The sequence below is a fragment of the Epinephelus lanceolatus genome, chromosome 7 (genome assembly GCF_041903045.1).
Source record: "Epinephelus lanceolatus isolate andai-2023 chromosome 7, ASM4190304v1, whole genome shotgun sequence".
In the NCBI taxonomy this organism is placed as follows: Eukaryota; Metazoa; Chordata; class Actinopteri; order Perciformes; family Serranidae; genus Epinephelus; species Epinephelus lanceolatus.
Genome location: NC_135740.1, coordinates 21030483 through 21056510, shown reverse-complemented (window position 1 = coordinate 21056510; position 26028 = coordinate 21030483). Strand labels below are relative to the sequence as shown.

The 26028-nt window shown below is 43.2% G+C and overlaps 1 protein-coding gene across 1 annotated transcript in view; it reads right to left on the bottom strand.

Moving 5' to 3' along the window:
* The window catches only part of LOC144463888 (uncharacterized), a 59960-nt gene that overhangs the window by 29436 nt on the left and 4496 nt on the right, over window positions 1-26028 (bottom strand). Inside the window, exons 2-3 of the mRNA XM_078169653.1 lie at window positions 20161-20205; window positions 18521-18607 (exon numbers count right to left, since the gene is read on the bottom strand). Of these exons, the coding sequence (XP_078025779.1) occupies window positions 18521-18577 (57 nt within the window). The 5' untranslated portion in view covers window positions 18578-18607; window positions 20161-20205. The remainder of the gene's footprint in view (window positions 1-18520; window positions 18608-20160; window positions 20206-26028) is intronic.

Here is a 26028-nt window from a genome sequence, read left to right as displayed (position 1 = left end):
CGGGGGGTTCCCTATTCGACTACAGATTTATCACCCTTCTTAAATGATACCATCTCAGTGGGGTCTAATTGCCAAAGAGTTTTTACTTTTTCATTCATATGTGCATGTTAATAAATATTTTTTTACTATAAAGACAAGTCTCTCCTGATTGAAATGGAGGCACCCATTGTTTTTGCGCAGTCTCAGTGTCTAAGGAGCGATCACACCTAATGAAACGCTGGAAACGCGATGCCAGTAAAACCATTGTTTTCCTATGATGCGGCGTGTCTGACTGGCATTCAAGCGTCTTTTTAGACGCGTGTTTTTGTAGACGCTTCTTTTTAGACGCGTGTTTTTAGATGCGCGTAGATGCTGAAAAGTTAAAATATTTTCAACTTTTGGAGCGTCAGACGCATTGAATAAGTGCTTCCAGCGTTTCAAGCATCTTTGAAGCGTCCGTGTCTCTAGCGTCTCATTTCTGTGTGATCGCCCCCTAAGGTTTAAAGTCAACTAGAAACAATGGTTTTGGATAATCCAGGCGGTTGGACAGTTTCCAGGGTGAGATTGTTGTTGATGAAGAATGGGAGGAAAACTTCCTGTGTGTTGAGTGGAGACTGCTGAAGACAGCTAACATCGGTGAGTATTTAAGGTCGTTTTTTCTAGTGTGGACGGAGATATTTTGCAAACTAAAGGTTGTGTAGACAGAATCAATTTTTAAAATAGAGGGGGAAAATATTGTTTTATATTAGTTATCTGTAAATGTGTAGACAGGGCCTTAACCAAACCTGAACCAGTGGTGGAAGAGAGGAGGGTCAGATGAGAAAATGTGTCGCTTGTCACTCTAGAGGGCAGGCAACGCATTTTGTCTCTTACTTGAGGGAACTTGTTGATTGGTTGTTAACATGATCTTCCACCCTGTTGGTTATCGCCTCTCCATAATATGGCTCTGCTGGCACATACACACACGCAAACACACACCTTCCTGAATTCACATTGCACCTTTACCTTCTCGACAGTCGCAGTAATAAGATCAAACTTGCTCGGTGAAACCCAACCTTTGTTTTATTCGATGGAGGCATGAAATGAGATTCTATTAATACCCGCAGCCCAATTGGGCTGGCTGGCTGACTCCCAGCGGAGGCAGCACTGAAAAGGTTAGGTGCGGCAATTATGCAGGTGGAGTTGCAGAGGAGATGGGAGTGAGGAGGAGATGATTCTGCCTTGATCACTGGCTCTGAACAAGGTGTTATCAGCTGCAGCACAGAGAGAGGTGGGGGGTGGGGGGGGGGGGGGGGGGGGGGGGGGGGTTGGCTGCCAGAACTGCGTTAATGACTCGCCTTGTTTTTTGAAGCGAGGAGTTGCCTTTTCAAAGGCAAGGCAATTAGAAGGGGACTTGTTCTGTTGTGCTTGGGCTACTGCAGTGACTTAGTAAAGCTGTCACCTACCGGCCAATCAATGCTGGACAGGAGCGACTGGTGAAATATACACACACAGCAATATGATGCAATGGCTGCGCTATACACACACACACATACACACACACACACACACACACACACACACACACACACACATATATGGTGTACTTACATACATATCTGAGCAAGCTTTTCCTGTGCAAACACACTCTTTAAACACACATAGTCTCTCTTTCTCATCTCAATAAAGATAACACGCACGCATCGATGTTTGCGTGCATGTGCGCAGGATGACACACAGTATAGTTATTATATGTCTGAGTGCTTTACATGGCAGCCACACACAGTATGTGAAGCACAGGTGACACAGATAATTGGAACCCTTCAAATCTCATTACGCTGCCTTGCTCAAAAGAAAAGAGAAAACATGGAGAAATTTGCCCCCTCTCGCTCCCCAACCTCTCCCTTTGTCTCTTCGGATTATCCGGTAGCGCAGCAACACACCCACCATTAGTTTGCTGCTGCTGCTGACCCCAGTCATTCATTTAATTGGCTGTTAATTGCTATTCTCTCTACAAGACACAATGTATATGTGGAGCTATATTTAGGCTCGCCCCTCGATGGCTCTTCATGCTAAATTACAACTTTCAGCCAAGCGCTGAAGGGCCCCATTGTGGCCTGTCGTTCTCCCCCTCTGTGACTGACTGACAGGCCGGGGAGGGGGAGAGACATCCCTCCCTCCCTCCTTCTATCCCTCCCTCCTTCTCCTCTCCTTCCCTCTTTCCATTAGCTGTTGTACTGTACAGTCTGACACCTGGATCAGGCTGCATGTCACTCCCTCTGTCCTCGTCTGTTTGACACAACGGCAGCAACTTTTCATCTGTTGCCAGGGACGTCTTGGGGACTTCACCCAGTCTACATCAGTTTCTCATCATCTTGTGTCTGCTGTGCTGAGGGAGAGGAAGACATTTTCATTTGGCAGATTTTACAACATGGACTGTGAGAAGCATTTTATAATGTATGACTCCCTAATTTCTCACTCTTTCTGTTTCATTTCCCCAAAATATCATAATGAATGATTTCTAAACAGAACATCAGTCGTTAGATTCCTGAAATTGGCTTCATTTATTGTTTTTCTCCACCCTTCGCTGCCCCTGCATGTCCACTTCTGCAGCACAGAGCACACCAGCTGCATCTGAGTCATGTAGGATTGCAACACACACACACACAATTACACAATTACACAATTACACAATTACACACACACACACACACACACACAGAGGAATGTTTGTGACACAGATGTGAGTTTGATGGATGACATGGGCCAACTGCTGACGTTATCCGGTGGAAATCCCGGATTACTCAGCCCCCCCCATCTGTCCATATCTCGTCCGTCTTTCTTTCCATCTCTCTTTCTGTCTGTTCTCACAGGCAGGACAGCCAGAGCCACCGTTTGTCCAGGTTAGATGAAGACGGGAGGGGAGAGTGAGGGAAGTCAGGAGGAAAGTGGCTGAGGAGGTGGGGGGGTGGGTTTCTGATTTATGGCTCTGACTTTTCATTTGTAATACCCTGATTATCTTTGGGGAGCTGGGTGGGAGGACGGTGGGGGTGGAAGAGGGGTGGGGGCCTGGTGCTGGTGAGAGGCCTGAGCAGCTTAATAATGTGTACATGCCCACAGCGACGGGGGGATATAAGGCAACAAAAATGCTGCCCTCTTAAAATGAGACGGGGAAATGCCGGAGCAGAGCAAACTTCTGGTTTCAGCAGATTTAATTGTAAAACAGCGTGCCTTTGATTTCACCCGCTAATCACTTTTGTTCCCTGTCATGTTTTTGTCATCATTAAGCATTTCTGCACCTTTTTGATAGAGATTGAAAGTGATAAAGACTTCAAATGAATATGCACTTGTATTGAATTCCTCCCTTTTGCTTCCTTAGCTTTTGCAGGGTGTGAATCCAGCGAGACAGACAGTGATGAGATAATTAGTACAAAGTCTCTCCTAATGACAACTGCTAACATTAGTAACAAGTCCCACAGACGCAGGTGTGTCATCGGAGAAACTGAAATTCGTACAGTTTGCAAAGTGAGATAATCTCCTCGCTAGTTTCTTTAACTAAATAATTCAAGCATCAGGACAAACTGTAGTATTGGAGCGATAATGCTACCTTTGTGTGAAATGGGACAGATGATGTCTCTTTCACACATAAAATGATTTTCAGTGGGTAAAAACCACTTTCCGTTACAACCATTTGCTCACTTTCTTTCTCTCACACCAACACTAACGCACATGCACACACACACAGCTGCTGAACACACATAGGTAAGCTCGGCCCTGGAAATAACACCCTCATCATCGCCGCAATCGTCCTAATAATCATCATCACAAGATACACTGTTGTTATCGTAATCAGATCTGCGTCGGTACACAGCTTTAACGAAATGCAGCATGAACCCTGCTCATAATAATTGGTACGGTTGTGCAGGCACGTTAGCCGGGAGTGCATCTCCAGTTTTCACACGGTGCTATTATCCCAGCACATAATACCTTGCTGATTATCCATTCAACGAAGGCGTAGCTATCGTAACTGTTATGATAATAGCACGCACGGCTGTGATAATCCACACAACCGGTGCTGTCTCTCTCTCTGTCAGATGCTAATGATGATAGTGGGTGGTCATGCACACAAACAGCAATGGCTCTCCTGGTTCAGTGATGAGCCAATTGAATGGCGCACCGCTGGGTAAATCCGTTTGACCCCGGACGTGCCGGCGCTGGACATGCTGGTGAGAGGGCGAGGTTGGGGGCTCATGCAGCTCCTTCTCAGCCCTGAGGATCATATCACAAGTGCGGATTAGCTCATTTAGCTGGATTGATTAAGTTAAAAGGAGACACCTGTTTACCCTACGGCCTGTTAATATGTTGCCATGACAACAGCCAAGGACCCAGCGTCTCCAGCTCTGTCTGTCTCTTTCTCACTTCCTCCTCAATCTCTATGCTTACTCCTCTGCTGGTGAGGCTCTCGCTCTGGCTCTCCTTCTCACAACACACACACACTCCTCACACAGATGTCTCTCCACTGAGTCCCTCCATCTGAAGTTGCTGAGGTAAGAAGATCAGGTTTTCCACTCAGTGGAGCGAGAGCGCTCTCACCTCTTCCCCACGGTCCACCCAGCAGCACCTGTGTGTGTGTGCGTACGTGTCTGCATGTGTGACATTTTGGGTCCAAGGTGGAGGAGGCGAAAGCGCACAGGTACATTTCACATGTCTATAAATCGTCTTTGTGGGTTGCGAGGATGTGGAAGGTATAAATCATCAGGTTTTTTTTTTTGTAAAGTTCTTGCACCAGTCATAGTCTTCATCCAAAATGCTGCAAACATAAGTGCTGAGCAGGGGCAATTAAACGCATCATTTCAGGTGGGAAATACTCAATTTTAGTCTCAGCGTGATACTAAAGTTTGCAGAAGTGGACACGCCACATGAGGATCACTTGGCTCTCTTCCTTCACGTCAAAGTGTTCTGCATTCGTCTTCATCCTTTCCTTCTCCTCTTCACTCTGCTTCCCTCCTTTCTCACCCTCTTTCACTCTGTTTCACACCTTACATCCCATGGTGGTTGACATGTGCCTCTGTAATGTCTCCGACTCTGTCTCTCTCGCTCTGCCTCTCAGCTCCATTTTAGGTCAACTCTCTAACCTGAAACAAAGTGACGGTCCCCCTTCACACCTTTTTACATATCGTTCTTTCCTTCATTTCCTGTGTTGCCCCTGTCTTTTCTCCTCTAGCTGCGTTTCTTTTTTCTGCATTAGTTGTCAGTCTGTAGTTGCACTTAGAGTATCTGCGTTTTGTTGATCTGTCACATTTCATCTCCTCCTCTCCTCGCCGTCTCCCTCCTCTCTCCTCGGCTGTTTGTTTCTCCCCTTGACTCTGGCAGACTCATTATCTTTGTAGAACAGCAGTGTGCGTTCGTCAGCAGTGATTAGCAACGTTTCATTCTAACATCGTTAAGGAAAGACAGTTTGATATTTGACGAATGAAGATATGGCATTCTCTAATCTTCCACCGCAAAACTGTGTCATAGTAGATAGAGGCTTCGGTTAAGTTTTCCATAACATTAAAGCTTGCATTGATCATAATCCAATTAATGAAAAAAAAAAAAGAAGAGAGAGAAACGGACAAAAAGGACAGGGAAAAAAGAGACGCTTGCCTCATTAAATAGAGAGAAATCAACTGTAATCAAATTGCTGAGTTTTCAGAACTGATGAAGTGTACAAATTTAAAGATCTAATGAAAATTCTTGCAGTTAACATAATTAATTTGCAGTCCTTTTGATAAGTGGTAATGACTTGGAGATTATTGGTTTAAATGAATAGTTTTGTTGTACAGCTGCGGTGGAAGAGAGAAGTTGATGAGGAGGGAGGACGGGGGGAAACACTATCCTACTTTCAAAGTTCCCGAGGAGATGAAGCAATGTTTTTAAAAACACAATAAGACAATTAGACTCCTCTATAAACTAATTACTGCTGCTTTAATTCCTTTTCAGATTAAACTGCAATTGTAATAAGACGACGTCTCAAAGAAGATGTTTGTAAGCAGGGAGGAAAGACACATTCGTAATTAAAGGTGGAATAATATTTTTTTTCTCATTAAACAAATATTTGCGCAGGAGATAAAGGTGCCATTCTGAAGACACTTGTAGGTCTGGTGCTCTTCTCTCTCTTTCTTTCTATAGCGATGAATTAGAGGAGATGCTGCTTTGCATCGCCTCCAGAAACAGACTAGCAGCCTGCTAACAGGAGGTGAGCCGCTCAGACGTCTTCTCTGACAAGATATTAAGACACAATGTGATGAGTGAGGATTGTTTTGCTCCGAGGCTAAAAAGTGGGACACTTAACTTACAGAAAAAAAAGGAACTTTTCTTTTATTCCTGCAATGTTATTATTGTGAGAAAGCGGCGGTAATATTATTGCTCAGATCCACCGCAGGCTTTTTCCCATGCTGTCAGCTAATGTTGATGATGCCCTCCCCTCGGTCGTCGCTCCACACAATAACAGCATCGCCTCTGATGGACTCAAAACAACTAGTTTCAGCACGACTGACTCTCTCTTATCATAATTTGATTATTTTAATGATCTTGTTACTAAACCTCAGACGCTGCACTTGCATACACCCGGAGGGAAGCCATGGTTGAACGCATTGCATGAATCTCACATGAGGCTCGGGAAATGTCCAAGGGTGACAATATACAGCAGTGTGTTTACCCATATGTGTGTGTGTGTGTGTGTGTGTGTGTGTGTCAATGCACGCATGCAAATGTGCTTGTGTGCTAGTGTGTCACTTTCCGCAGACAAACAGACAAACCCAGTAGCAGCGACCACAGAGCAAGGTTATGGAAAACTATTCACATAAAACAGCCCAGTGCATTATCAGTCAAACACTAGAGCCAGAGGGGGCTTGATTGTGGCGTTTCATCATCGCTTATTGAATTATCTGGATTAATTTAACGCATTTAGGCCTGTGTGTTTTCCCCAGCTCGCAACCCTCCCGTCTCTTCGTTAGCGATAATTACACTAAGTGGGTCATCTCCTCCTGAGCTCCCTTTCTTTTCTCTCTCCCTACATGGTATTAGCATTTTCAACTTCTTAAACAAAGTTTGGCAAAAATCTAATGATATAAACGTCGTGATTCACTCTGCATTCTGTGGATGAAAGCCTTGAAAAGCAGGCGGTTGACTCAGAAAGTGGAGGAGTGGAGCGAGAGAATAGCAGGGTTGAACTAGAGGTATTCAGACTCACCTTTAATTTTATTTTACTTTCTCACACATTCGAGCTCTGAGTCACACAAACTTGTGTGTGTTGCCCTGGCTGTTTTAACCCGTGTGGGCATCGCTGGTCAGTGGAACTACTAATGCTGAGTTAGAACATAATATATCACAAGTCATGCTGGTAGCAAATGCAGCAAAGTGGGCCAGATTATGTAACAAATGCCAATATTTTATTCCAGTGGTACTACAAAATGGTTACAGCATGTTTCTCAGATTCTTTACAAGCAATTTCACAGAGTAACAAAACACTTAAATCAACTATTAGACAATGAAAGGAATCAAATGGTTGCCACGGTAACAGCAGCCTCAACTCAAATCTAGCAAGGTTTAATAGTTATCTTATCACCAGTTTTGCAAGAGACTGATCTTATCTAGAAGTTTGTGCACCTGACTGCGTGTCCCCCCTACCGCCAAAAAAAAAAACAGTGAGGTCAAGAGACACACTGACAGTAAAACTGAGTCATAGTGCACACCCACTCCATGACTCCTGTTACCCGGTCTCGCCCACAGCAGAACTGAGCTATTGCTGAGAAACCTCACAGAGGAAATATGGCTGTTAAGTCATTAGGCAGCTCATTAACACGTTGTTTAATTGGTGTCTAATTGATCATGGATGTTTTGTAAAGCTGTGAACTTCAGGAACGTGTGGCGGCATCGGCAGACTCTCAGGGGAACCACGGAGTCGATTTAAGTCTATGAATAGACTCGCAATGTCGATTCTGTGCCACACTGCTGTGTGGACCACCCAGCGAAAACTTTAACTTAAAAACCTGAGGCTACATTCACACTGGAAACCTTAGTGCTCATTTCAGATTTATTGCTCGGATCTGATTTTTTTTTTTGTTGTTGTTGTTGTTGTTGGACTGTATTTCTTAAATTTTGCCAATATCAGACTCCAGCGTGAACAGGGGTATGTTCAGTCTCAAAACCGTGTGAAGCATTTTGCTACAGCAGCTGGGTTGAATAAGATGTGTGCGACGGGCTTTGAGGTACATTTTCTCCCATTTGGTGGGTGTGTCCGCGGTGTTACCCAATCAGCAGTGACATGTAAAAATAAATATCAAGTTATCTTTTCTTATAATCCTTACATTTTTTTGTTTATATTTAACATATTTTTTACTTTCGCAATGTAAAAATATGTTTTTTATACCAAAAAAACCCTTAACCCCTCCGACCATACTAAAAGGCAGTGAGCTTGCGTAACACAAGAGGGTGTTCAACGCACCACTGTTTTCGGGTATATAAACACTCGGCTACGTTCTCTTGGGGCTGAATGCAGCCATGGTCACGGTCATGAACTGACCCGCATGCGAAAAAGAACAATAACAAAGATGTCACACACAGCACGCTGCTAATCCAACCAGAATCAGTCAACTCGAACTCAGTGGAGTAGGCAGATTCAAAGGTTAAAAGCTGACATCAGTGAATTTGTGTGCAGATGATGACGAGAGACAAATTGTTACTAACGGCTTCTTGTGGAGCAATGACTGCTACGTCCATACGGAGGTGTGTGTGGATTCAGAGCCCTAGTCAGGAGTAGTAGGATCGTGGCATGGATGGCTTCACAAATTTCAGAATATCAAGGGCTACTTTTAACAACGTCTGTTCATCTCAGCCATTTTTTTATTTAGTTTTTATTCATCAACTGACTTTTGCCAGTGCAAAATTGCATAAATTCAAATATGACTGTTCAGACTGAGGTCATGATGAAAAACTTCAGACCTGTATCTCATTGAGGACCACATATGAAAGTGGCCCAAATGTAAATTGAAAGATCAGATTCCATGTGATTTGTGCTGCTTATCAGTGTTATGAAAAAAAACAACAAGCAGCAACCTTCAGGGCTGGAAAATGAAGCCAATGCAGAAGTGCCAAAAACTGTAGTTCCTTGAATGGCCACTTGAGGCTGGCTCCAAGAGCGAATCAATCCCCATAGACCCCCACGTTAAAATGCTCAGGTAGTAGCAGCATGCATCTAAGAGGAAGCTAGTAAATCACAGCCTTAAAGTAACACAAATGTAGTGTTAGCAGCTCACTCTTTTTCCCCTTTAAGGGTGGTGGCCTTGTGGGTAACCTGTGAGGGTGTGACGTGTACTTCATGGTGTGCGTGTGAAGGGAAGCAACTCTCTCTGGGGTGTCATGATGAAGACGGCAGGCATAAAAGAGCGACAATTAAGGGTCTAGATAAGCTCAGAGCTACTGTTAGACCCCATGTGAAGGCCATGTTTATTGTTGTGTGGTGAAGACTGCAATTAAGCCATTGTTGGTGAACAGCTACCAAACGCCTCGCCACTCTTCCCTCTGCAGAGTGGTCTGGACCGCTAGAAGCTAGTCACCAGCTAATAATGAGCCAAGCTAAATTAATGCAAATAAGCCAGTGTGGTCCCAACTGCGGTTTGGACCCAGTAAGCTTTCACTGAGAGAGAAGTAACAACAGTAAACAAGAGTGAAACCGGGGTTGGCTTTTATTTTTTTCTTTTGGTGGTAATATTGTTCACAAACAATAATCAACAAGTTATGCATGGTTTATCTTCAAGTGCCCAGTCTGCATCTTGTTTCCTTGTACCTACACATACAGTATTTATTGACACACATTACACTGGTACACCATTGGTACAAATAATGACAGTAAATTAGGAATTACACTGTACATCTGAAACGTTACTGCAGTTAAACAAAAAGAGGTACGACAGCTACCTCCCGATGAGTTTTGCATAGACAGTCCAAGTTGTAACCTCAGGGGTTAAAAATGGAGCCAAAACAGAAGTGCTAAAAACTGCAGTTCCTCTAATGGCCACTTGGGGCTGGCTCCAAGAGTGAGACAATCCTCGTAGACCACCATGTTAAAATGCCCAACTTAACAACAGAAATAAACATGTTTACAGCCAGTTCTGGTCTCTATAGCTAATTTCAACATTCAGGACAACTGTACAAGGAGTTAATTTCTATATAACTCACCCGTTCACATTTTATTAAGGCTTAAAGTTACACATAATTAAGGGCATGCATTGCCACTTTGAGTGACAAGTAGGGGCCATCCATTGATAGGTTGCTACAGAGTATGGGCGTAGCCATAGCTGTCACTATTTCGGTGTGTTTTCAGCTCATGAAAGTTTATTAACATTTTGGTTGCCTGAAAAAAGTTTGGTGTACTAAATGACTCTAAAGAGTCGGATGTGTAGTATTTCCAGTAATCATGTTTTGTTCTAATGGTTTCAAGCCTGTGTTTTGGTTAGTGAAAATTAGCATTAGTATTATCATCATTAACAATAGCTGCACACGCATCATGGTACCTGCCAATGTTAGGGTTATCTCCATCCTCTTTTACAAATATCGTCACTTTTGGCTCCAAAAATCCAAGATGGCACAACTCAAGGCTTCAAAATGAGAATTCACAAACTAATGAGTGATGTCACTGTGATTTCTTCCATGACTTTATGCAGTCTACGGAAAAAAAAAAACAGATCTGAGTCACATATGAGGAAAAAAAAAAAATCAAATTATGGCCACTTTGCCTGTAGTCTGAATGTAGCCCTCAGTTTCAGTTCTGTCAGTAAAGTAACAGAACCTCCAGATTTGGTTTCTACGATACAGTGATTCATAAAGGCCCGGTTCATTTCAATCTGATCAGAGCGTTTAGTCACCATGAAACAGGAAGTTAAAGAGGGAAAATGTGAGCAAAGAAATGGTGTGAGGAGCAGCTAGAGGAAAGAACAGTGACAGAGGTGTCGTCTATTTTCATGCACTCTCTCTTTTCCTCTTCTTTCTCTCTCTCACACACAAACAAACAAACTCCTCAGCTGCAGGAAAAACTCTCAGGTGGTCTAATGGAGAAAGAGGCTCCTGACTCGATGTTTTGACCTCTCTTCCTTTTTATATTTCCTTTACTCCGTCGAATACTGGTGATGAAAGGAGGACACACTGGGGCTCAAACCTTGTACCACTTTTCAAATTGGTTTAATTCAGTTGAAAGTAAGTTTTTCATGTACAAGATAAAAGAAACTCTCAATGTGCAATCCATATGCTCAAAGCCCCGACTGTACACTCTGGTACAGGGTTATGGGCTCACATACATAATCAATGGCCTTTGAGTGAAAGTCTTTATAAGCTAACGGATGGTATCAAGAAACGTATCACTGCATCACTTTCTCGACGTTTGCCTTCGCCTATTTTTGTGCTTGTTTTCTAACTCGGAGTGCTCTGCTATCTCCCCCTGTCATTTTGTGACGGGAACTCACCTGTGAATAATTCATGAGGAGCAGCACATACGATTACACTGGTTAAAAAGTAATGAGGCGCTGCCATAATAAAAGGTTGTCTTGCATTGTTTTACCAAGTGTCTCTCACACACCTATGTCATCGCTGGCCCCGAGTTCCATGAAAACACATCCTTGTCGCCCCTGACAGAGCGCTGCGTTAAGAGAGAGAAAACAAGAAAACAAAACCATGGCCTGTGGAGCAGGTGGTTAGAAAACAGGCACCACAGAAGCCCCCCACCTCCCCACCAGCACAGCGGCGTGATCTAGCCCAGGCTATGAGCTGTCACTGGAGGCTTTTCATGTCTGAGCTTGGGAAAGATCAGTAGACTCCCCGTCTGAGCTCGGAGCCCTTTGATAATCGATGGAGCTTACAGTGGTGCTTTGTAACGACAGCGACCGTTCACGGCCCAATCAAACTGCACCGCTGTCCTCTCTTGTTTGTTCCCAGGATTGTGCAGGCTATTTCCTGTTTGACTTAAAATGAGGCCTCGTGTTTTATGAGCACGTCAGTGTTGACAGCAAGGAGATACGCCGGCATTACAAAGCTCCTCCTTTTTGAATTTCAGTACAATATCAGCACAGCTCGGCATTGTCTTCTGTGTAGTTGGAACAGATGTACAAGGCTGACACAGTTTTTACATAACCTGTACTTACACTCTGTGACACACTTGACTTTGGTGGGAATGAATCAACTTTTTCACCACACAAATAAGCATTATTGTGCTGTTGGTCATCAGTCACTTTAACAACCTTGTAGTAAAAAAAAAAATGCACTGCACAGCACCAGACCAATAAACTCCCCCACCCATAATGTGAGCTTTGTCAGCTTTTCACAGGAAACAACATGGCAGCCTGCTGGTAACAAACAGTCTCAAATTACAGTTAAAAAGTAAGTTAAATAATGTTTCTGAAAAAAGTTTAGGCAATAAATAGGCAACGCAGCAACAGAATCTCAGTTTATATCTGATTAGCGCTGCTTAGTTTTACCATTTAATCACATTTTTTTCAGCCTCCATTTTTACATTACAAGACACAGTATGTCGCCCACTTCCTGTTCACAAATTCTTGTAATACAGCTAAACAGTGCACTAAGATATGTTTCTGAGGACATTTTAGGTGAGAAATAGGCAATATAATGACAGAAGTTTGGTTTATATTTGATCAGCACTGCCTAGTTATACCGTTTGATTTGAGAGGGGCGGGCCTCTCTCTCGATCCGCTTCTCTTCTCTCTGTGTCCATGGTGGCAGGCAGAGGTTAAATCTGTGGTTGGAGCAACAGCCCTAGAGCCATCAAAACAAAGCTAAAAACGTATCCGTTCATTTTAGCCTTTACCTAGCTCTGACTTTCCTGATACAAGTCTGAAACTCTTTTCTTTTTAGGCTTTTATTTTCTTTTTATGCTTCACGCTGCCGCAACTCTTTCCGAATCTTACTTGATTTTATGGTTTATAGTTTTACAACTCTATGATTTTATGAATCAGTTCTGTTTTATGTTCATTCTTTTTTCATGTGAAGCACTCAGTGATTATACTGCCCTTATCGTAAAGCATGTTGTGCTGCATTTCTTGTATGAAAGGTGCTATTAATAAAGTTTATTATTATTATCATCATCCATCCATTTTCTAACCGCTTATCCTGTTGAGGGTCGCGGGGGTGCTGGAGCCTATCCCAGTTGACATTGGGCGAGAGGCAGGGTACACCCTGGACAGGTCACCAGACTATCGCAGGGCTGACACACAGAGACAGACAACCATTCACGCTCACATTCACACCTACGGGTAATTTAGAGTCACCAATTATCCTGCATGTCTTTGGACTGTGGGAGGAAGCCGGAGTACCTGGAGAAAACCCACGCTGACACAGGGAGAACATGCAAACTCTGCACAGAAGGGCTCCCACACCCGGGATCAAACCAGGAACCTTCTTGCTGTGAGGTGACAGTGCTAACCATCACACCACTGTGTCGCCTATCATTATTATTATTATAATTATTATTATTATTGTTGTTGTTGTTAGTGTTACATAAAATACAAAAAAAAAATAAAAAATGCCTTTATAAACTCCTGCTCCACCCATTTTTATCTCTAAGCTCAGAACAAATTTTCACTTGCACTTAAATACGGCAAAACACACAACAATGTCAAGTTATTGCCCTCCCCAATTCTCCAAAGCTCCATCATATGACACGTTTACAGCATATGTAGAAAAACTATGCAGTCAGATGAGCAGCAGACACATAGATTATGCCACAGGAGTTGTTCTAGACGTTTCTATGCTGCTGTTGATTCCCTATTTTTCACTGTGGAAGTGAGAGAAAGAAAGTCTGATAATAAATTTTGGGTCAATAACCTAAGAAGCCTTGGGTTAATGAGACTGACTAATTGGCATGTGACCAGCCAAGCTGTGCGGGAAAGGGAAAAGAAAAACATGATGATTTCAAGGATGTTGATGAAAAATGTGTCAAAATTGGCCCCACGTCGTAATCTCAGGTATTCTCCACCTCCGATCTATTTCTGTCCTGCAAATACATTATTCAGTGGCTGTGAATCTAATTAAGTATTGAACATGCACAGATGGTGCTCTTGACCTCCTGTGAGTGCGGTGCGTTGTATGTATATGCTGCAACAACTGACAAACGTGTCTCTGATTGCATGTGAACATACAGTACCTGGGTGTGTCTACATGCTACTGTATAGACTTGAACAATGGCATTCACTCTGGATGGCAAGGCCGCACTATTGTATTTATGTTTTCCATGTGTATGTACATTCCTGTGTGTGCGTGTGTGTATGGCTTATGGCGTGTAATCATAGTATGATTCATAAACTGACAGATGTAGAGAACCTGTTCATTTGCTGTCCCCCTCAGTTAGGCAGTTAATAAGCCATCATACCGACAACATTGTGACATTTCCACTGCCTGCTCTGTGTGCATCACACACATGAATTTGTGACTCTGTGTGTGTGTGTGTGTGTGTGTGTGTGTGTGTCTTCCCCGCTGCTTTTATGGTACCCACTGAACAGGACAAACAGTACAATGACACAAATAACATGCGTGGAGAGGGAGAGAGAGCCCAAACTAATGGATGAAAGAGAACAGATTTATTGAATAGGAGATATATAAAGAGCCCATGTAGTGGAGGTGCACAGCGTTCGCAGCGAGTTCACGCTCCCCAAGGTTGTTTTGATATTTCCAAGCCACTTCCTTCAGTCTGGCTGCGTCTGTATAGTAGAGCTTTATGGAAGTATTGTGTGCATGCATGCATCTCTGTGTGTGTTCTTATACAATATAGAGTATGTGAGTCACTGTTGTGTATTCTGGGTCATGTAGCGTGCCCCCCCCGCCCCCCCTCAATGTCCATATCTTTCTTTCTGTCTCTCTCTCATGTTATCTCCTTTATCCCACAGTCATAGGTGGGCGCCACCAGCTCTGACTGAACTGGGAAACGCTGGAAAAACTAGTAGCACACGTACATGCATCCTTAACGTCAGTGGTGGAATGTAACTAAGTACTTTTGCCCAAGAAGAAGAAGGCCCCTCATGTCGGCTGACCTGGGGCTCCTGGCTGTCCCACGCCCCAGACTCCCCCTCCCAATCAGATCTGCCCCCACCATTGACTCGTTTAAGTCCAGGCACAAAATCTATTTTTATTCATTAGCGTTGGAGTCCCACTGATGTGGTTTTCCCTGACGCGTGCCTATGTGTTGTGTCTCAAAATGTGTGAGCTATGTACTTGACAGTTATGTTGCCTCTTATTTATGCATTTCTTTTTAGCATTTTATTCCTTTTGTGCAGCACTTTGGTCGACGTGAGTTGTTTTTAAATGTGCTTTATAAATACATTTGAGTTGAGTTGATGTAATGCAGCTTTAGGTTACGGTCATGAGCGATATTAACACTGGCGATGTTTAAAAGAGCAAAAGGATGTTTGTTTGCCTCCTCAATTTCTCCTCTCGTGCACAAGTGCCAATCAGAGTGATCTCATTCACACCTGAGACACCAATTTAACATGCTGAATTAGCCGAAAAACAGCCTACATGGGCCGACTATTGCCGGACACACCGCAAATGCTATAGTGTGACAGATGCTCGCCAACAGCCCGATGCTGACTGATGGCTAATGGTCGGCTTGTAGTGTCAGGGCCTATACTAACTATTCAAATATACTCTTCCTGTCCAGTGAAAACCATGTATGGAGATACCTGTAAACTCTTTAAACCCTCTTGGACGAGCTGGAAAATCCATCGTCACAAAGCTTACAACAGGGAGATGTGTGGTTCTCAGAGCTACAAATATATGATGATCTTATAGAACATGATGCATCTACAGCAATAAAATGCAACATATGCATTAATGCAGCAGTAATCAAATCAAAAAACATCATATATTATAGTAAAAAACCGACATGTAACATTAACTGCTTAATGAGAACTTTTACTTTTTATAATACTTTTACTTAAGTACAGTTTTGAATGCAGGGCTTTTACTTGTAGTGGAGTGTTTTCACAGTGTGGTGATAGTACATTTACTAAGTAAGTGTCTGAATACTTCTTCCACCATGGCTTACAGAAAAAAATCATTTGAAAATGTATGGAGCTTTAATTTTCCCCTTCTTAGTTAAATCTTTCAATGCATCCTCTACCTTATACACTTGAAAATGTTTGGCCTTGTTCACGTTATACGCAGTTGAAGGCAACATTTTCTGCCTGCCTCCAGCTCCTACCTCTTTTATTGCCATCCATCACTCTCACCGTCTCTCTCCCTGTCGGCCTCAGCCTCTACTCTTCTCATTTAATGTCTGCTGTGGGCTGACCGGATCAATAGTCTAAGACAAACATGCACAGACATAAACACATACACACATGCACACTGATGTACATGCAGGGAAAGGACCAAACCACACACATTAAAGGAAAATATCTGGGCCCTTCAACTATAATCACATGGGCTCTTACTGTAGGGATAAAACTGTTTCTCACCGATGTTTGATATAATTACAGCATCTAAAAAAAGTAGACAGCTATGGGGGGGGGAGTGACTGGAATTGAGGGTGAAAAGCAAAAAAAAAGCAGGGAGATAGGTGGACTAAAAATCATCAATGCAGCCAACCAGCTGCACAGATTCACACAGACAGCATCAGCCAGAGAGTGCAGGGCACGATTACCATCCTGTGAATGTGCATGACCGCAGTGGAGCTGAGGTGAAATGACTTGTGTCAGGTCTGCAGGACCACTAGTGGCTGACGGCCTCATCACACACAGCCCCGAGCGGCCTGCATGCAAACCCCGTTCTCCTGCTTGCGTAAAAAACCTGATTATGACTTTTTAGCTTTTCAGATTCTCCCTGCCCCTCGCTCGGCAGCGGATGCACCCAGTCACAGTTACTCAATCCCGGCCTCTGGACGATTAGGCACCATCTCACTCCAAGCATGACCGATTCTTCTGCTCCCCTCTCACACACTCGTCTCTCCCCGGCGAGGTCAGGGGACAGACGAGCCGAGGACTTCATTCCTTACGCTTCTGTCGTTTAAATCAGGTCGGATGAGTGTCATCCTCCCCTCCCCTTTAAGAGCATGGTAATCTGATTCTTTCTACTCATGCCTTTATCCGCTCTCTTCTCCTCTGCCCCTAACTCTCCCGGTTTATTCCCCAACTCTGTCTCTGTGTCTTCATCACGGTTGTGTTATGATTGAATTATGGCCTCTGGAGTGGCTCTATAGTCTCCTGTGCTGTCACCAACAGACCTACATCTCCCCTCCATGCTGCCCAGGCCGCTCTCTCTGCCTTTGCACTATATGCTTGCGCACCCTGACCACCCCAGCTCTGCCCTGTCACCTCGGATCACAGAGTGAAGAATGAAAAGAAGGACAAGAGGAAAGAAAACAAACACTGACCTCATGGCAGCTTCTTTGCCTGGAACATTTATGTGTGTAAATCTATGAGATGTGGCAGGAATAGAGAAGTGGTGTGGTTGTTGTTATCAGGGATGTAAAATAGTAGAGCAACATCCAAAGTCCACATTTCTGACGTTACAAATCTGCAAACCTCCCACTAAACCTGATACTGTCTTTTACTCTATACTTGAATTCACCTGGTGGCAAAATGTAGATGAAGCTAACTCACTCTAATAACCATATTCCTACATAAAACCTACCTCTGTCTGATGCAAATTTGGTTAAAATTTATCTCATAAAGGTCTTAAAAAGCATTAAATTTAAGTGTCTGATTCCTGTAGACACCCTGTTATTGTCTTTCTCGCCCCAAATTTCCACACCTAGCTTGACTTTGGCCTGCAAAGCTACAACAAGTTCTCAAATCCTTCTAATTCTGCTCACTCAATTAGACAGCAGAGATTAACAAATGGAGTATTTTCCCGCCATCTGTTGCCTTTGCTCTAACTGTAAAAGCAGATATAATCTCTGTTGCACTCTAAATCGCTTTCATCTCTACAAACATATTCTCTGTGGTACATACAAAGCGCAGACACAAAGAGACTCATATGCACAAATGCACAGATAGACGTACGCAGCGGTAAATTGAGGCGGAGATGGTGTGAGGGGGGCAGGGAGGCAGAGGCTATCCAAACAGGCTGGTTAGAAGCATGTTGTCTTAATTAGGCCTGACAGCCTCCTCACAGAACATGAATAAAAAGCGTGGAGCCCCAGACCTGGACTCATGCATAATGGTTTAGTGCAATGAGTGCCAGGGGGAAAAAAAAAAACGTGTGGCTCACACTTCAGACACATGTAATTAATGCAGAGATTAAGGCATTGATAGTGCAGAGGGCTGAGAGAATGTGTGTGTGTAAAACTGTGTGTATGCAAAAGAAGTAATGACTGAAGGAGCCAATCAGACAGCATCTTGTGAATATGTTTGTGCATGAGAAGAACAGGAGAATCTTTCCGCTGTTGATTCCTAAGCTTTCAGAAAAGAAGCAACTTATATTTTCCTCTCTCCTGAATCGCAGGCGTCGCTGCGGAGTCTTGGCCTTTGATTTTCATCACACTTTATCAGGTTGACCAGAGAGTCCTTGTGTGGCTTACCTTTACTACGCTCGCTTCTTCCCTCTCCCTCACTACCGTGGCTCTCAGAATAGTCATATCCTCGTTTCCAAGGCAACCAACCAGGACCTGTGTCCAGGGAGGGTTGACAGACGTTGAATGGAAGAACATGAAACAGAGGCTGCTCTCACAAAACGCCAATACCTTTTATTAAAATGTTGCAACATTACCTGCAGTGTGATATAAAGAGCCAGTTAGCAAAAGTGATACTGCAAACTTTTTTTTTTTTTTTTTTTTAATTCAGGATCTATTTTTATTCAGGCCTAACGAAAGTGCCTGGTATAATATTTTCCCTCGCCAAACGGATGAAGCAAACTAGATTTTTTTGGGATAAGCTGCAGCACCCCCGGAGGACAAGAGACTTCATTTTCTTTTCCCCTGGGTCAAGCCCCATTAATGTAAAGAGAGAAATTAGAGGCTTACAAGAAGTGAAAAAGAAAAACAAAACTCAGTGGGCCAGCACTAAGAGAGAACACTGCTATCAGTTGTCTAATTAATCTGTTGGCTCGGCGATGTCCAGGGAGTGGAGGGAGGGATGAGGAGCCGCAGCGACAACCAGAGACAAGAACAATAGAAATTTCAGTCTGACACTTCTTCACTGGGGTGTTGTATAATCCTGTTATTTTGAGCAACAGAAGGGGACAATTAATAGCAGGGCGTTCGGTGTAAAGAGCTTCAGGGGTCAGAGATTTTTTAATTATTTTTTGTCCGTTCCCACAAGGGTGACAGAACACTTGTGACTTAAATCTACAAAGTTAAAACTGCCACTTAATATTACTGGTGCAGATGCAGACCATCAAACAGTCAGCAGAACTCACGGGCTCATTTTTTGGGGGGGCTGCCCCTCAAAGACATGCTGTTGCTCTCCAATAGGGGGTGCTGTTTCCTGTCTTCTCCTGTGGGTGAACTGTGTGAGTGGGATGCTCAATTAGAGGCAGAGAGCACTGGAGCTGGCGGCCTCAGTCCGAGTGACCCTCCCAAATGTACCAGCCCCCAAAACGCAGCGTGAGTCATGCCTAAATTTCTGTCCTTTTCTTCTACTCATCCCATTAAATTGGACATTATATATATATATATATATATATATATATATACAGGGAGAATAATGGTGTGAATAAGCTGCTGTGGTGTCAGTGCAGGTGCAGGGTTTGGTATTCGTCTAATGAGCCAACCTCTTTTTAGTTTTCTTAAAATGGCTGCAGACAGAAATGGAAAGTTCAGTGGTGATTTGCTGCTGCTGTGCTCAACTATTTAGACGTGTAACAAACATAATGTGCTATAAAAAAGGGCGTAGGTTTCGTTTCAACATGAGGAGAGGGGGGACACGTGAAATGAGCGGTTTGAGCAAGAAATAATTTTTTTATTCACAGATTTGTGCCTCTTTTGCATCAATATGTGGTGGAAACATCTTATTTTTTGTTTTATTGAGGGTGTGTTTGTGTGTTTATTGGTTGTCACATGTTCTAAATATTAAAGGGGACGTTTCCCCAGTGTATCCCCCGAAAAATCTTAATCTACCAGAACCCAAACTACAATTTTCCACACAAGAAACGTATCATAAACATGCAAAACTTAAAGAAAGTGACAACATTTGTTGCTGTTACTAGAGTAGCGTCACTCACCGTAAATTGCAGTGTTGGCTGAATTTTATTCTGTGAAGCATCTTCCTGTTTGAAAGATAATAATCATGTTAAGATCACGTAAAGGACAATCAGGGACACCCATGAGATCTACACTTAGTAAGGTCAAACCTGGTGCAGTTTAATGTGTGATTAATGAGATAGGCAGGGAGCGTGGGGCGGGGGGGGGACGCTGCTGGCGGCTCATTTGCCCTGCTGTTGTTGAACGACGGCTGATAGCTGATATCCAATCAGATTCAATTTGCAGGGGATGTTTTCATTATGCCTGGAACATCAGTCAATATGTCTGGCCTGGCTCCTGCTCAGGGAGATACAGTAGCACTTTTGCTGCAGACCCAGGTTCAGCTCTCACTCCTGCAAACGTAGAACTTTTCAACCCGCAGATGATCCACAGAACTGACCAGGAGTCAGGAGACAGATCCTCTCACAGATCTTTAAAGAAAACTTTCTCCCAGTTTGGAGGTAGTAATAATTACTGAAGCAGTTATATCTGAAATTAATTTTCTAAAAGTTCTTTTTTAACTAAGCCTTCTTTTCATCATCTCATCAATTAATTTGTTTCATTTGATTGCCAAGTAATATTTACTTTTACTTGAACAAATGATACAATGGAGCCACTTTGGAGTGAGAAGGGCAAAGTGATAGAAAATTCTCCTCTAATTTTTCTTGCACTGAAGTTTATTCCCTGTGAATTTTTTCTTGAGGCACGAGAGTCTGAAATGATCAAAGACAGACAGACCAAGTCTTTCGTTTCGACAATATGGTCCCCGTTTTTTGTTTTTTTTTCCCTTTTCATCCAAATTAAAAAGTCCTGATTAAGTGATGCTGCACCTCTACCTCTCCATCAATAAATAAGAACCAAATAGGAAAGATCAAAATTGTGAGCGAGAAAAAAGACGCTGCTCTAAAAAGGCGTTGTGTTCTCAAATTCAGGTCTTGTACGGTAGATTAGGAAGTCAGAGTCCTTCAGTTTTCTTAGAGTAACCCTGCATTTCCCTGTGATGAAGTCTTAAAGATCTGAAGAGCATCAAGAGACATATCTAAGAGAAGTGCCTTCAGTTTTTATTCATGTTCCTTCCCCTTTCTTTTTCAAGTGATCTGCAGCTTCAGAGAGAGAAGGGTGAGAGAGAGACACACACACACAGCGAGAGAAGGAGGGAGAGGGAGAAAGAGAAGTGTTTTCCAATAGAAATGAGGCGAGTCGAAGTAGACTCTTCAGTCGGGCTGAGGCTGTCACTGCTCAGTTCAAAACATTCTGCCATGCAAAACAGCCCAAAAAGCCCCTGAAACCTGCTATATGACTTCACTTTGAACATCGGGGAAACTCATTCACAAGCAGGTCAGACTCTTTCCAACTTTGAGAAATTTCAAAATCAAAGAGTCAGTTAAGGGACGTTAAATTTACGGCGGTACTTTTTATTTTTTGGTCCAGATTTTTTTTTTTTGTTTGTTTGCCGTTTTATTTTTCTTTGTCAATGAAGATCATTGTCTCGCTTATTGGCAAGCAACAAGGAGTGAATTTGTCATAACCGCAAGCATGCACTGCAAACACACACACGCACACACACACACACACACACACACAGTTCTCATATTCTGGAGGACAGCTGCAGGGGTGTGGAAGCCTTGGGAAAATGGATCATGGAATCAGGCCAATCAACTTCCTCCGTAGCCAGCACCTGTTTGTCTTTATCTGCTGCTGACAATTTCACAATACGAAGTGATTATGAAAATACACAAAGATTAATACACACATTCTGTAAGTAAATGCAATAGATTACTGTCACGGCCATGCCTTTCTTCGTATTTTTTTTTTAAGTTATGCAGTACAGTAAGTATGTATGATTTTCTGCTTGCATGTTTGTCACTGAGGTTTATTCAACAGAGATTATGCAAATTTGAGTCTATTACACATCCTGCCCTAATTCACTAAACCCTGTTATAATTAAGACACACATCCACCATGGAGAAAACCACACACACACACACACACACACACACACACACACACACATATCACAATATAAAAGTGTTACCTTGAAATATTCCCTCGACCAAAAAGAGAGACAAAGAGATGCTGAGATGATGACAGTTAATACGCCTTGATGTTTTTGTCACTCATAAAACAGAAAGGCTTTGTGTGTGTGTGTGCGCACATGTGTTAGTGTGCATCATGAGAGAGGCTGTGCACGTGTGTGGATGTGTGTACGCGCCGAAGGGGGGGGGTAGACGATCTTCTCTGAAGCGGCCCAGGCAGGCATCAGCACTCAATCATCCCAGATCTGCCAGACGACACCAGCAGAGAAAACACATTACCCGTGTCGTGTCGCCTCGTCTTCTTCTGTTGTCTTCTCTTTATTATATTTAGGGCTGCCTTGCCTCAGGGTCAGGTGACAATCTGCATTCTCTTTCTACAAGTTTTCTCAAAACTGTCTGGAGTTTTTTTTTTTATTTTTTTTTTTTATTTTATTATTTTTTTTTTTTTGTATTTCATTTTTCAACGTTTTTTTTTTTTTTTCTTTTCTACCTCACTGTTAAAGGGGAGCTGTTGATGGTTTTTAATCCCTACATGAGTCCCTTTGCAGATGACTCTGCTGGCATGGTGTCAGAAAGAAACTAACAGAGAGCAGCGCTACGCATTAGACAAAAGATGAATACCCTCAGAAGGGAGGGAGGGAATAGAGGGAAGAGGCAAAGAGACCATTTGAAGTGCCTGTCTAAGTTTTAGTAAAAAATGAGTTCTTTATAACGGCATATAAATATATAAATGAAACACTTAAAGACATTATCAGGCACTTTCATTCCCCCTGCCTTTTGTGTGCTGGTTGAGGTGGGAAACAGAAGGGAAGTAAACACATCTGCATATCTGAGTCATTGGTTCCAAGGGAGCTGTTATGGGCTGTCTCTGCAAATCTCTTCTGTGTGTTGCTTACAGCCCACCAGCAACAAAATCAACCCCCTACACCGCTGATGCCAGGTCAGATATTTCAACAGTCTTCACACTGATGTGTGGAGTTGATGGTGGCAAATCTGATTTCAGATTCCAAATGGCTGTGCACCCTTTTAGTTTATCTTTTCTCAGGTTTCAGCACGTGCTCGCGCTCCACAGCAGAGGAAGGTGCGGTATGTGTCGCCGATGTTTAGTGTCCAGTTGACGGTAAGTTGGCACAGTTGGTGTAACAGAGTGGGCCAAGACCGGTCAGGCCCTCTGTCTCCACGGTAGCCATCACCTGGAAAACCAAGCGTGCCAAGTCTGTGGCCACATCTGAGGGATCGGAGTAACGGCATAAACTGGCAGCAAGTACGAGGCCAGGGATGTTTTCTTTCTCCACCTGCTTTACAGCACACTCAAATGTACAAACTGCGCACATGAATGGTTGCGCTCAAGATAACGGCCCACAACGTAAAGCGCAGTACTTCTCAATTTACCTCCCTTACCTACAGTGTTGGTAAGTGCTTCATAGTGTTTTGTACTTCATATTATTAGAAGAAGTAGAGTATAATTTCTCTTTATGTTTCTCTGAAATGACAGATTGTTACATAGTAGGTCTTATTGTACCCTCTAATATTAGACTACATACTCATTAGTTAATTAAGTGCCCAGTTTACATCTTGTTCCCTTGTGCCAGACTTTACTGGGAAAACCACATAGCAAATTGGGTGGAATTATACTGTACATTCAAAATGTTACTGCAAATCTATGCTGTTAAACACAAAGAGGCACAAAACTACCTTCTTATTATTTTAGCATAGCGAATCCAAATGGCAACCTCCAGGGCTGAAAAATTAAGCCCATGCTGAGGAGATAAAAACTGCAGTTCTCTGAATGGCCACTAGAGGCTGGCTCCAAGAGTGAGGTGATCCTCGTAGACCGCTATGTCCATATGCTTGACTATACTTTACAGCAGAAATAAACATGTCTACAGCCTGGTACAAAAAATGGCTTTGGTCTCTGTAGCTGATTTCCTGCATCATGACAACTGTACAGGAGGGGAATTTTTATATAACTCACCCGTTTTAACTTTATTAAGGCTTAAAGTTACACATATTTAAGGTTGAGGCCACTTTGCGTGACTGCGTGGCTGTCTCCTCCACAGCTCCACCCTCTTGTCCAAATATGATCACCCCTGGCTCCAAGATGGCGACAGCCGAAATGCCAAACCCAAGGCCCCAAAGTGGGAGTCAGACCCAGGCCCCCAGAAACACCCAAGTTATGTAGTTCTGATCATCTGGGTCATTTTACATGCGGTAATGGAACATTCTTGTCTTCATGTGCCACTGAGCAACTTTTACATGAATAAATGGGATCCTGCCTTTGACGCTGTATCCAGTTCTTTAAAACTATGAGTCCACCAGTCTCCCAGAAAAGCAGCTTAGCTTTGCCGGCATTTTTTTTTTCAGTGGCCACTCACAATAATGCAGCAAAAAATACCCTGCAGCCCAACAAGCATTTTCTCCATAGGGCGCCACTGTAAAAGAGCCAGGACACATCGAACTGTAAACAAGGTCAATTATGACTCTTCATATTGTGAATTGATCCATGGAGGTTTCATATTTGTCAAACTTCCCTCGATTTAAAAATCTGTGACATCATCACTGGAACTCACAGTGGGAGAAACCACTGCGCATATTCACTGGGCTGCATATCGTGGAACTAAACACAGAAGCTAGAGAAATTCTTTCTGGTGTATGTATCGGCCTAGCAGTTCTGTTGGATTGATTAGGCGCCATCTTGGGGTCCAATATCTAGTTATTATTATACATGTATTGAGCCGACAAATCAATGGGTGATGTCATTGTGACCATTATTTGTATACAGTCTATGAGCCAGACCTATATCCGCACTCTGTTGCACTTTGTTGCATGTGCTAGAGAAAGGTCTTGCTGAATCCATCGTAACTCCATGCTAAAGGGAAAAGATGCTCTGCGTTGTTTGTATTTTTTTAAACCAATCACAGTCCTCTTGGACAGCAGTAAGCCCAGGATGCCCTTGCAAAATCTTAACACGCAGATGGCGTAAGGGGAGGAGAATTCTGTCTGAAATAGGCCGCCAATGGTCGGCTTATACCCATAGTCATGAGCTTATATGCACAGTCTTCATCCTGTGAGTCAGACTACCTTCTGACTGATTAATTCCATCACTGCTCATAACAAGATGTCAGAAAAGGTCAGGGACAAATGAAACACTTTGTACTGTGTGTGTTTCTCTGTCCATGCCTGGATTTCTTCTAACCTTGAGATCCTCTCCCATATCTCTCGCTCACCGTTTGTGCGTATGTGTGTGTGGTCAGTGAGAGGACTCTTTCAGTATGGCTGTCACCCCCAGGACCAGACTCATACAACACGAATAATGAGCAGCTATTCTGCTCTGTCGCAGCGAACCAAACAAGGTTTACAAAGAACAAGGACTCCGGGGGTCAAGGCTGAGCGCTGGCTCCCTCTCCCTGTCTTAGATAAGCCACACACACACACACATTTCTTTATGACTTCCACTTTCTTGCGTATGTCCCCAGTGTGTAGGGGTCACCATGGTAACCTTGTCTTCTGCAGCAAATGGCCGGGATGCTGTGATGGGGTCTTGACCAAAGTTTATTGATCCACAAGATTTGGTGCCTGTTTCAAAGAAAAATCGTGTTCTGCGTTGTTGAGACTTGCGATCGATAAGAAAAATCCCTGGAAACAAACTTGATGAATTTATACTCTTGAGATATTCACTTTATGGGCTGTGTTTATGTGTTATTTCTAGCCTCCTGTATGTTCCAGTGGATCTCAGTCTATTTGGTTATGCTTTGGTATACTGGGTGTGTATGTAGATGTGTGTGTGTGTGTGTGTTCCATGGGTACTTCCTG